This window comes from Stigmatopora argus, chromosome 2 (assembly GCF_051989625.1).
Source record: "Stigmatopora argus isolate UIUO_Sarg chromosome 2, RoL_Sarg_1.0, whole genome shotgun sequence".
Classification (NCBI taxonomy): Eukaryota; Metazoa; Chordata; class Actinopteri; order Syngnathiformes; family Syngnathidae; genus Stigmatopora; species Stigmatopora argus.
In genome coordinates this window covers 21,645,001-21,658,340 of record NC_135388.1, presented here as the reverse complement: position 1 = coordinate 21,658,340, position 13,340 = coordinate 21,645,001, and the positions used below count along the sequence as shown (strand labels likewise).

Sequence of the window (13,340 nt, the reverse complement as noted above, 5' to 3'; positions counted from 1 at the left end):
CTTTTTAATGAACATTAAAAAGCAAAGAAAGCAACACAAAAAAACAAAACAAAACATCTCAGCTTTGACAAATTTACACCTCCAAAAAGTTTTTTCCGGGCAGAATTTGCTATTATTCAATTATACCAAAATGTAATTTCAAGTTAACATATTTGGATGTTTGCAGTCAAATAATAAAATGCCATCAAATAGGAGAGCTTACTTTGGATGGTTCGTCTCTAAGTGCTGCCACTCTTCCTTTTTGGGGCCGCCTTAAAACAAGAGCGCTGCCATAGTTGTCTGAGTTATTGTCCATCATAGAAGAAGCAGACACTGGAAACCTGAAGTCTGGTGGTGTGCTTCCCAGCTGTGATCTTCTAGTAAAAAACACAAAACAATTAATAATAAGATTATCATAAAATTAATACTAAAAATCAACTTACCCAAGTAGTAAAGAGTTGCTCCTGCTCCTATCCTGCTCATTCTCAGCCCTCATTGTTTCAATTTGAATCAAGAGCTGCTCCTACATATGTGAATGTTTTAAACATGGAATTTGCAAAAACAACGTCAGTATTGAATAACACACGATCATATTAGTTAGTATTTTGGAGGAAACATTCTTTACCTTTTCATGGTGAGACTCCTCAATCAGTTTCTTGGTGTGTTCTACTTCCCTTATGAGGGCATTCTAAGGAAACGACCCAGATTAAGAGGGAACAAATAATTTACCGTATTTTCACCACTATAGGGCGCACATAAGTCTTAAATTTTCTCCAAAATAGACAGGGCGCCTTATAATCAATCCACTTCGCTTTATATATGGACCAATACTAAAATTGTTATCACGATAAAATAAAATAAATCAGTCGATAGGGTACACCAACTACGGCAAGCAGCCCCCGACTCTACTATTTTCCCCGTAGTAAGTACAGCGGAGTGACTGCTGGGATATATAGTTATTTTGTCAATACACCCAATGGATTGTGGCCTGGACATCGACATCAACACAGCTTTACGAAGTATGGAAGACAGCGTTGGAATAGTTACGCTAGCTACTAGCTAGCTACTATTTGCGAATGGATTGTGGCCTGGCCATCGACATCAACACAGCTTTACGAAGCATGGAAGACAGCAATGGAATAGTTACGCTAGCTACTAGCTAGCTACTATTTGCGAATGGATTGTGGCCTGGCCATCGACATCAACACAGCTTTACGAAGCATGGAAGACAGCAATGGAATAGTTACGCTAGCTACTAGCTAGCTACTATTTGCGAATGGATTGTGGCCTGGCCATCGACATCAACACAGCTTTACGAAGCATGGAAGACCACGTTGGAATAGTTACGCTAGCTACTATTTGCGAATGGATTGTGGCCGCCTGGACGAACGTATAAAACTCAGTGTTTCGATGACTCATTCGGACAATTGTTCAATTCGGACACAGAAAATGAGGACTTTGATGGATTTGTGAGTGATGATGACGTGAGTAAATTGTAAAATGGCTAAATAAAGCACAACCAAACTCAGTTTTGCTTCCGTTGCCTTTTTAAAAACGTGTTTTTAGCGTGTGGGTGTAGCGTGTATGTGTACTGTATTGTATACTCATGAACGCACATAAAAACACTGATGCAAATGGTCCTATAAGATTACAAAAATCTAAAACAGGAGTGGCCAAGTCCGGTCCTAGAGAGCCCCTAGCCAATTTATTGTATTTTATTTAAATGCCCATATGTGAGGTAAATTTACATACCGTATTTTCATGACTATAAGGCGCACTTAAAAGTCTTAAATTTTCTCCAAAATAGACAGGCCCCCTTATAATCCAGTGCGCTTTATATATGGACCAATACTAAAAATGTTATCACGATAAAATAAAATAAATCAGTCGATAGGGTACACCATCCTCTACAGCTCTCACAACTACGGCAAGCAGCCCCCGACTCTACTATTTTTCCCGTAGAAAAAGTACTGTGCAGTGACTGCTGGGATATATAGTTCTTTTGTCAATACACCCAGTATGATGGCGAGGACACTAATTTGGTGCTCGCCGTCATATCGGCTGGATTTGCAAAAGAAATCCTGCCGCTAGATGTTGGAGTCAACAGAGCGATGAATATCGAACCGCAATAGCGCTGGCAACTACGGCTAGCAGCCCCAGACTCTATTTTCGGTGCGCAGTGACTTCTGGGATATATTGTTCTTTTGTCAATACACCCAGTATGACGGCAACAGTCTAATTTGGTGCTCACCGTCATTTCGGCTGTATTTACAAAAGAAATCCTGCCGCTAGACGTTGGCGTCAACAGAGCATTCAAAGCTAGACTGCGAACTATATATATATATATATATATATATATATATATATATATATATATATATATATATATATTGAGAGAATACATTGCTTTGAAATTATAATAACATGGATGTTAACTAATATATATATATATATATATATATATATATATATATATCTCTATCTCTATCTCTATCTCTATCTCTATCTCTCTCTATCTCTCTATCTATCTATATATATATATATATATATATATATATATATATATATATATATATATATATATATATATATATATATATATATATCTCTATATATATATATATATATATAATATATGGATGAATATCGAACCGCAATAGCACTGGCAACTACGGCTAGCAGCCCCAGACTCTATTTCCGGTGCGCAGTGACTGCTGGGATATATAGTTATTTTGTCAATACACCCAGTATGACGGCAACACACAAATTTGGTGGGTTTGTAAGGGGAATCATAATCATTTATAAGGGCAGTTATCGGCAGAGGTTGACAGGTATATGTATATATATTATATATGGATGAATATCGAACCGCAACATGAGATTATGGCTACGTGAGGCGTATGTCAAGCGACCGGATGGCTTTTTTCACGGCTCGCCGTCATTTTTGATTTGCGACCAAGTCACGAAAATGAAATGATGACGTGAGTACATTGTAAAATGGCTAAATAAAGTACAACCGAACTCAGTTTTGCTTCCGTTGCCTTTTTAAAAATGTGTTTTTAGCGTGTGGGTGTAGCGTGGATGTTTAAGATGGTGTTGCCATGCCTGGCTGCATCTATAAAAACGGTGCGTCCTTTGTGTTTAAAATACAGAAATAGCACTTGTTACTGACACTGCGGCTAAAAATACGATGCGCTGTACAGTCGTGAAAATACGGTAGTTCTTTTTGTGAAGCTAGTCTGTTCATCAAAGGTGATGTCTTCAGTTGTATATTATTGTTATTATTTTTTTTTCATATTTCATAGCTGTTTTGAATGAAAATGTATAAAAAAATAAAAGATGCCTGTCAAAATGTCTGCAGGATTGATTATTCATTACTTTTAATAGTGTTAGGGGGGAATTGTTTAATCTCACTGCACAACAGAACAACAAAACACTTTTTTAAAATCATATTTTCTATTGTCATTTTTTATCTTAGTGAACAAAGTTACTTTCTTAATTTAAGAACGAGTAGAGTAATTTATTTATTTACATAAGTTTATAATATCTAAGATAAAAGATGTGATAATTATTATTATTATTTTTTTGATACCAACTGTTGTCATATCTCCCAGGCCTACCATAGTGTTTCAGAAGAACAATTGAACTCTTGAAATATTGTACACAGAATCTAAAAATCCTGAATGTTTTATTTCAAATTTGCAGGAGTAAAACCTATGATGCTCAAGAGCTAAAATGTACAATTTCATAGAGCTAGCTTGAGCTAGCGATAATTGCTTTCAAAAGGATTTTTTGTAGACACTCTGTATATCGACTACAATAACAAGACAACCAAACAAACCTTTATAACACAAATGGATGGCATTTACCTTGTCCTCCAGAGCAGACATCCTCTCTTTGAGGTGAAGCTGGAGTCTCTCGTTAGACTCAGACAATAGCTTGTCTACTGTGTCAGACAGACGCTTGTTATGCTCTTCATTCATCTTTTCTCTTTGTCGAGCCTGAAACAGAAATAAAACGTGCAAATGTTGATCTATTCATTTCAGGACTACCATTTTAGATATTGGTAAAATAACTTAAGACTTCCAGATGTTCCCATTTTTTACCCTTAGGAGCTCCTGGTTCTTCTCCTCCAACTGGGCCTCAAGCTGGCGCAACCTCTCCTCCACATTGCCATGGCGTTCTTCTGCCTGTGCAAGAGTAAAAGAACAACAACAAGAAAAAGAAAATTTTATTATTTAAAACTTTTACACATTTTTTTTAAAAGGGATTGAAATTGTTAGTACTAGATATAAAAAAAAAATAAAACACTTATTTTTTGTGTTTCTTGAAAAGTAAAAAAATAAAAATACTTGCCGTATTTACTCGCATATAAGCCGATAAGCATATAATGACTGAATCGAGGGTACGGCTTATATGCGCATAAAAACAAAACATGCACGAAACTGCAAGTTGACGACGCCATGACACGATGATGTCATGACGCAATGGCGCAAGACAATGCGGCCGATACGGTCATTTATATAAAAATAGAAAAAAGATACAGATAAAACGCAAAAAAAAATATTTTGACATCTATGAATGAAATTCAAGAAAAAAAAACGTACGTATCGTGCATAAAATGTGAAAAAACTCACATTCTCGTCACTGCTCGCTCGGGGCACGGCCATCTTACCTAGGGCGCTGCCGTCTAAACCTAGTAAAACGTGCTCTGACTGGCCAGACGCAAGTAGCCTTGATTTTGAAATAAAACAAAATTTAACTGATTTTTTTTGTTTTAGTTCTTGTTCGAAAGTGACAACTATTGGAGTAACATGAACCATCGAAAGAATTGAGATATTTTGACATTAGAAGCAATATGGCTTCCACAACATTTTAATCTTCTGGCAAGAAAATTGTAATTTCTGTAATTAGAAAGCATCAGGTTCTCATCAAGATACTTATTTCTTTTTTCAAATTGAATAATTTGATATTTTGCATTTACAAAGACAAGCATATTAACTTCCTTATGATATTGACCCTAATAATGTGCTTTTGATTCATACAGTATCTCAGAAATACCACGTGTGGTGATTTTTCTTGAGATTTTCCCTTCAAGCTAACACATTTGTACTCCCTAATTAAAACCTTGAATATGAAGGTGAAAAATTGGAATCAGGGGGGCGGCTTATATGCGAGAAATTGTAAACTCAACAATTTTAAGGGTGCGTCTTCTACGTGCGGGCGGCTTATATGCGTGTAAATACGGTATATTTAGATATTAATATATTACAGTATTCATATGCCTATAACTGTAATATTTAATAAATACACTTCTTGATATATGTACTTGTGTACTTGTATTTTTGTAAAGGCGCGAAAACATGTAGTATATAGGTAATAATAGGGATGATCCTACTTCGCGGTTTTTCAATTATCGTGGCCATTTCTGGTCTACATTATCTGAAGGAAGTGACTTTTTATACTTTTATATTACTATTTATGGTTTTTTTTTTACTGGGAAAACGCACTGTGGAGTAGCAGCACTAATTTTGTTATACACAGCTGTGTATGATGACAATAAAGGCTTTTGATTTTTGATTTGATTTTGATTAATGTATGAACTAGAGAGCGCTTGAAAATGGTTACTTTTCAATTTACCAACAGAACACAGCAAAAAACTCAGAACCTATATCAACAGTCAACAAAAAATAAGAATAGTCAATACCTTTGTGAGGGCTGCTACTCTTTGTGCTAGTTCAGCCTCCACTTCTGGCAGAGTCTCTGCTTTACGGATAGTCTGTTGGAGCTTCTGCTCTGCTAGCTCCAATTTGTCCTGGAGCAGCCGGTTTCTGTCTTCAGTCTAGGTAAAAGGAAAAGATACACAGCATTATTTCAGGGTTCATGCATCTTTTTAATGGCCAAATTGTAGCATTTTAAGATCAATTTTGCAGTTTTTCCTGTACCTATTATACATTATCGTATTGTTTTTTTTGTTTTTGTTTTTTTAAATCTATTTTGGTGCAACAGAAGAGCACTGATTGAGAGTAAGCATGTTCACACATTTTTGCCTGGCAAGCTACTTTTCACTATTGAAGCTAACCATAGTCGAAAAGCACATTAAAATCGGACGTAAAATGTGGAAATGGCGTCCAATCCGTATGAAATGGCTGTTTTTGGAAATGTCCAAAATCAAGGGTTTTATCTTTCTTTTTTACAAAACAGAGTGGTTTTGATCTGAAAGTTTCGCAAGTACAGTGGTACCTCGAGATACGAGCTTAATGCGTTCCGAGACTGAGCTCGTATGTCGATTTTCTCGTAACTCAAACGAACGTTTCTCATAGAAATGAACTAAAAACAAATTAATTTGTTCCAACCCTCTGAAAAAACACCCAAAACAATATATTGGATTGGAAAAACATTTTTATTTGTTCTAATTCACCATCTATTAACAAAGTAACAAATAACTAGCGGTTTAATATTACTAAAATGTGTTTAACAGTCCTAAAATTATACAGATTTCGCAGGGGTGAGAGAGAGAGACGGAGAGGGGGGGACTTTTTGCACGGCAACGTGCTTGTAACATAACAAACAAATTTAAATGAACTTGGATTACGATGCAGACACACTCAAAAATAAGTTTAATCGAACCGAACACTAAACTTAATTCTAATTTAGTTTGACATTTTGATACCTTTCTTCTGGCTCTATGTGCCCCGCCTCCACACTGACTTTCAGTCTATATCGAGGGTTGTTTGATATATTATTCCCTTCAAAATATTCCCAAAATGATGCACACAAATGTCCTCACAATAGGATAACGCACGACCGCTTGCCAACGAGTAGTATATATAACACTCGTAATAGCGATCGCCTCGCCATTCGCAATGACTAATGGGAAAAAAAGCACTGAAAAAATGCAACGCTCCACCCAGTGCTCGCAGAGACATTACACGAGGGAGTTGCGACCACAGAGACAATACACGAGGGAGTTGCGACCACAGAGACATTACACGAGGGAGTTGCGACCACAGAGACATTACACGAGGGAGTTGCGACCACAGAGACATTACACGAGGGAGTTGCGGGGGGAGAGACAGTGTCCATGATGTTCTTATGAGCAGCATCTCGCGTCCGCTGTCTGCTCGTATATCAAAATTTGTCTAGCCTAACATATGCTAGCGGCTAGCATAACATACACTAGCGGCTAGCATAACATACGGTAGCCTAGTGTCATGCTAGCGCCTTATCGGACGAAGCGTCCAATGTATTGACAAAAAACAGAAAATATACCCGCAAATGAGACTGCGCCCTATCACACGGTGCGTTTTATAGGTGCAAAAATACTGTATACAGACGCTCCCCTACTTACGAACGAGTTAGGTTCCGAGCGATTGTTCAGAAGTTGAATTTGTTTGTAAGTTGATTCAGTGCTATATTTTGTATTATAATTTATGTTTAAGGCCTATATAGGTATATTGAAGGTTTATATAAGTGCATTTGTATGTTTAAGGCTTGTATAAGTAACACGCATTGGTTTGTACTGAAAAAAACATTTAATAAAATGGAGAGAATATGTACAGTACTGTATAGAGAGAGAGAGAGATTTATGTATTAGAAACTGGCCGAAAGAAGCGATCTAACGACAATTGCAGTTTTCTTCTTTTTTTTTCATCATAAATGATGCGGTAGCACTGTATGGCATCATTCAATTGATTTGCAAACTTTGTGCAACGTTCAATATTTGGGTCCTGCTGCTCGATCTTTCTGTTTATAAATGGTACTGACGGTCGAACGATTCAAGTTGTACGCCCGTGAAACGCTCACCACTCTCACGCGCATCAAGCTTCGTTATTATTGCCACTCGTTTCAAATGAAATGGCTTGCCTCTTCCTTGCAACTCCCTCAATAGAAGCCTTTCGCTTTTTACCAACCATATTCAATAATGGATGCACGAGATATTTAATGATACAAATGAAAAAGGTTCTTTGCGCACTGGAGATACGTTCACGCACTTCCGCATTGCAATGAAGAAGGTAGATGCTGGGTAAGCTGAGCCCTCACAGCGCCAGGCGTATTAGCGGCGGAAAGAAGCACTACTCGGAAAAAAATACAAAATCGAACTTACGAACATTTTTCGACATAAACACAATTTGCAGACATGTTCGTCTGTACCGTTGTTCGTAAGTCGTATGTTCGTAAGTAGGGGAGCGTCTGTACATATAAAAGGTTTTGCCATTGATCTGACACGTTATGCAAAAATTAGCCCAGGTTTCACTATTCCTGCTAAGTTATGTAAACCATGTACAAAACTGTACTGTACATAACTGTAATTGGCCAACTTACTTGTCTCAACAGGGCTTCCTTATTAGCTACTTCATTCTCCAGCTTGTCATTCAGGTCATGGACAGATGTAGCTTCCCGCTGAGCTGCCAGGTACCGCTTCTCCAGAGTGGTGATCCTTTCCTCCATATCCTCCTTCTGAGCCATAGACTATACAAGAACAAATACAAGCCTCATTTCCAGCATTATACAGTCATACTTTACAAAATTAATTGGTTCCAAAACTTGTTTTAGAGCAGGATTTTAAATATAAATTCTCTAATTCGTTCTAAGACTAGCCAATAGAACCCCCCCCCCCAAAAACAACCCTTTGAAAATGAGTTGAATAAAGTACCATATTTTCATGACTATAAGGCGCACATAAAAGTCTTACATTTTCTCCAAAATAGACAGGCCCCCTTATAATCCAGTGCGCTTTATATATGGACCAATACTAAAATTGTTATCACGATAACATAAAATAAATCAGTCGATAGGACAACTACGGCAAGCAGCCGCCGACTCTACTATTTTCCCGTAGAGAGTTGATTTTTTTTAGGGTGGCCAGAAACGGCTGTCGGATCCCAATAGACGAGTGATTGAATTTCTTCATTTTTTCTAAGTGTGTAAACTCAACTTTTATTTGTTAAAGCTGAAAGCAGAGTTGATGTATGAATCATTGTATTTAAATGTGCCCTAAACGCACCGCGTGGCTGATTGGTCGTAACATAGGACGCCTTTCCACGTCATTTACAAACGTCATTTTCGGAAGAATTTCCGCCAGCGAGTTTCCAGGGGCTCCCCGAGACACTTTTTTTCCCTGTCGTTACGGGACGACTCGGCGAGACACGATGCTGCTGGCTGCGCTGACCCAATTTAGTTGTAAGGTAGGACACCTTTCCACGTCATGACGCAAGCGAATGCCGATATGGTCATTTATTTCAAAATAGAGAAAAGATAAACAGATAAAACGCTAAATAAAATTTATTTTGATTCCTTGATGGCGGCCCGGCGGGTTGAGTGGTTAGCCCGACGGCCTCACAGCTCAGGGGTCCTAGGTTCAAATCCATGTCAGTCCACCTGTGTGGTTTGGGTACACGGTCGATTGGTCGCCGGTCTTTTGGTTGCCCGGAAGGTAAGTGATAATTACCATTTAAATCGTTGCTCAAATTCCCTAAATACAAACTGCAAATTACTATTTAGTCATACTTACTGCCCTAATAATTATTAGGCTAAAGAAAAGCTCCAAATTTCCCGGACTTTATTGTTATACTTATTGTTTTTTGTTGGAGAACTAGCTAAGACCCTGACAGACGTAGCTTCTTAAAGGGACAACGCATTTACATACAAACTCATACACTCACATGTCGGCTCAGTGAAACTGCTCATGGCCATTGTTGGCTATTATTGATGCGTAGACCGTGTTGTTTTACCTTGCTTTGTCGCCGGTCTTTTGGTCGCCCGTTGTCGCGGTTGGGGCGACCAAAAGACCGGCGACCAATCGACCGCACACAGTGGTTTGAATGTTCTCTCCGGCCTGCGGGTACTACGGTTTCCGCCGACACGGTAGGCTGATTGGACACTCTAAATTGCTCTTAGGTATGTGAGTGAATGGTTGTCGGTCTACTCATGCCCGGCGATTGGTCACCGATTCAGGGTGTCCCCTGCCTCTGGCTCGGAATCAGCTGGATAGGATCCAGCACCCAATGCGACACTAGTGAGGATAAAGCGGTTCAGAAAATGAATGACTGAATGAATAATTCCTCGATTACCTTTTCAATTGACTTAAAATGACAAAATATAGAATGCAGGCAGAATTAGAGAAAAAAAACTGAAGACAAAATATCTGTTTTCCATGTAATCTCAATAAGGAAAAGTTGCATGGAGAAAGTTTTCCTTTGATCTTAACGAGTGCTATAAATCCCTGACAGAAAAACTGTATAATTTTAATACAGCATGTATAGTGGATTTGAGACCAATCACTTAAAAACATTAAGTTTGAAAAATATATAAAAAAAAATTAAAAAAAATTACTGGGTTATGGAACGCAAATGTACTACGGATATTGTAACACAAAATTAAAGAAGCATTGCTCTTACTTCTCTTATGTCTCTCTGTAATCTTGTATTTATGTCTTCAGACTTGATGAGGTCTTTTCTGGCTGTATCAAGATCTTCCTCGAGCTCACTGATTCTGGATGCCATTGCAGACATGCGCTCTTTCATTTGGCCTAGATCAGCAGTCTGACGTTCCACCACCTCCTGGAGTTCCCCAACCTTGCCGAAACCATGACCCGATTCATCCTCTTGACTGATTGAGCCATCTGATGACCGCTGTGGACAAAGAATACTGTAAATGGACTGCAGTGTGAAACCCTCTGCGACTTCTACATCTTTATAGAAAGACAAGATTGTATGATATTAAAAATATATATATATATTCTGCAACAATAACTTCATTTAATTTAACAGATGCATTAACGCCTTTTCTTTTATCTGTGATCCACCCATGACTATTAAGAAGTTCACATTAGCAATGAAAGTGTTACCATCCTGAAACAAACAAGAGCAGAGAGCTGGCTAGTGTGGTACTCTGGTTTCATCCTAAGCTGGTTGGACACTGTAAATTGGATACCGTATTTATCTGAGTACAGTAATACCTCGACATACGAGCAATTTGAGATACGAGTAAAATTTCGAGCAAATATATACCTTGAGATACAAGACAAATTTTGACATACGAGCATACAGGCGGGTGTGGCCAACGCGAGAGGATGCTTTTGAGAATAACATGCGCACTGTCTTTCCCGTCGCAACTCCCTCTTGTAATGTCTCTACGAGCACTGGGTGGGTGTGTCTGCATCGTAATCCAAGTTCATTTAAATTTGTTTGTTATGTTACAAGCACGTTGCCGTGCAAAAAGTCCCCCCCTCTCCGTTTCTCTCTCTCACCCCTGCGAAATCTGTATAATTTTAGGACTGTTAAACACATTTTAGTAATATTAAACCACTAGTTATTTGTTACTCTGATAGTAGATGGCGAATTAGAACAAATAAAAAAAAATCCATTCCAATATCCAGTTTTTGGGTGTTTTTTTCAGAGGGTTGAAACGAATTAATTTGTTTTTAGTTCATTTCAATGAGAAACGTTCGTTTGAGTTACGAGAAAATCGACATAAGAGCTCAGTCTCGAAACGCATTAAGCTCGTATCTCGAGGTACTACTGTACTTGCGAAACTTTCAGATCAAAACCACTCCGTTTTGTAAAAGCACCATAACGAGGACAACTTTGCACGTGCATCATTTTCCAGGTCATTCGTGTCGTCTTGCTAAAAGTCGATTGTGAAATGTGAAATGTATTCTCTTTAGAACAAAGCCAACCTATGCTTGTTGTTACAAAGAACCCCTACCCCCACCCATCAAGGTCACGAAATATGTCCACTGCTTTTGCAGAAATGGCAGATTGTGTCAATGTATCTCTGGCAATTTCTTTTTCTTTTATCCATAGAAGTAAAAGTCTCTCCATCACGACGTTAAGTGATGATCTCCTTTTTGAAATCACAGAGAGGCTATGGGAAGGAGTCATAGCTTTTAATGCCTCCTTTTATTTGAAAATAATTATCGTATTCTTTTTATCGCCCAGATTTATGCATGAAGCTATTAAGCAAAAAAAAAATTGGCTCCAGTTGCATAAAATTCTCAAAATTTGCAAAGGGGCCATATTTACTTCCATAGACATTGCGACACATGAGACGCGTGCCATATTGCGCATGTGTGTGACATCGCAGTAGTGTTTGAACAATGAAAGTACAGACGCTCCCCTACTTACGAACATTCAACTTACGAACAACGGTACATACGAACATGTCTGCAAATTGCGTTTAAGTCCAAAAATGTTCGCAAGTCCAATTTTGTATTTCGCGCCTTTTTCGGAGTAGTACTTCTTTCCGCCGCTAATACTGACGCCTGGCGCTGTGAGAACTCAGCTCACCCAGCATCTACCTTCTTCGTTGCAATGCGGAAGTGCGTGAATGTATCTCCAGTGTGCAAAGAACCTTTTTCATTTGTATCATTAAATATCTCATGCATCCAATATTGAATATGGTTGGTAAAAAGCTAAAGGCTTCTATTGAGGGAGTTGCAAGGAAGAGGCAAGCCATTTCATTTGAAACGAGTGGCAATAATAACGAAGCTTGATGCGCGTTTCACGGGCATTGAATCGTTCGACCGTCAGTACCATTTATAAACAGAAAGATCGAGCAGCAGGACCCAAATATTGAACGTTGCACAAAGTTTGCAAATCAATTGAATGATGCCATACAGTGCTACCGCATTATTTATGATGAAAAAAAGAAGAAAACAGTGCAATCGTCATTAGGTTGCTTCTTTTGGCCAGTTTCTAATACATAAATCTCTCTCTCTCTCTATACAGTACTGTACATATTCTCTCCATTTTATTAAATGTTTTTTTCAGTACAAACCAATGCGTGTTACTTATACAAGCCTTAAACATACAAATGCACTTATATAAACCTTCAATATACTTATATAGGCCTTAAATATAAATTATAATACAAAATATAGCACTGAATCAACTTACAAACAAATTCAACTTATGAACAATCGCTCGGAACCAATTGCGTTCGTAAGTAGGGGAGTGTCTGTATTAGCGAATTAAGAAAAATCCATTGAGTATCTCACCATGTCCTGTGAAAGTAGCATTAGGACAACCGTTATGGTTGTTTCAGACATTTTTAATGAAAATACATATTTACGTAGTGCCTGTCCATCACTCTTGTGGTCACAGGAGACACGCTATTTTCAGCCAAGCTGGACTGGAGAGAAGTAAATATAACTGTCTTTTTAACTCAAAATGTGGAATTTTATGGTCTTCATTTTTCAGTAGTTCAAATAAATCTTGTTGTTAAATCAGTGCATTAAGGAATGCAGGGAATTGTGACATTACTCCTTGCTAAGTGGAAATCCAACTAACTAAGAAACGGTCACTAAGCCTTACATAGTGATAGGAGGCCAGAAATCACGAAAAACTTGTGATGTTGAC

At 38.1% G+C, this 13,340-nt stretch overlaps 1 protein-coding gene across 11 annotated transcripts in view; it reads right to left on the bottom strand.

Moving 5' to 3' along the window:
* The window catches only part of ppfia1 (PTPRF interacting protein alpha 1), a 57,776-nt gene that overhangs the window by 29,940 nt on the left and 14,496 nt on the right, over positions 1-13,340 (bottom strand). For 10 of the 11 annotated variants that reach the window (XM_077586566.1, XM_077586592.1, XM_077586599.1 and 7 more), the window contains exons 7-14: positions 10,380-10,613; positions 8,305-8,451; positions 5,687-5,821; positions 4,086-4,169; positions 3,849-3,980; positions 605-667; positions 423-502; positions 203-356 (exon numbers count right to left, since the gene is read on the bottom strand). In XM_077586566.1, the coding sequence (XP_077442692.1) occupies positions 203-356; positions 423-502; positions 605-667; positions 3,849-3,980; positions 4,086-4,169; positions 5,687-5,821; positions 8,305-8,451; positions 10,380-10,613 (1,029 nt within the window). The remainder of the gene's footprint in view (positions 1-202; positions 357-422; positions 503-604; positions 668-3,848; positions 3,981-4,085; positions 4,170-5,686; positions 5,822-8,304; positions 8,452-10,379; positions 10,614-13,340) is intronic. The other variant, XM_077586581.1, reaches the window with a different exon arrangement.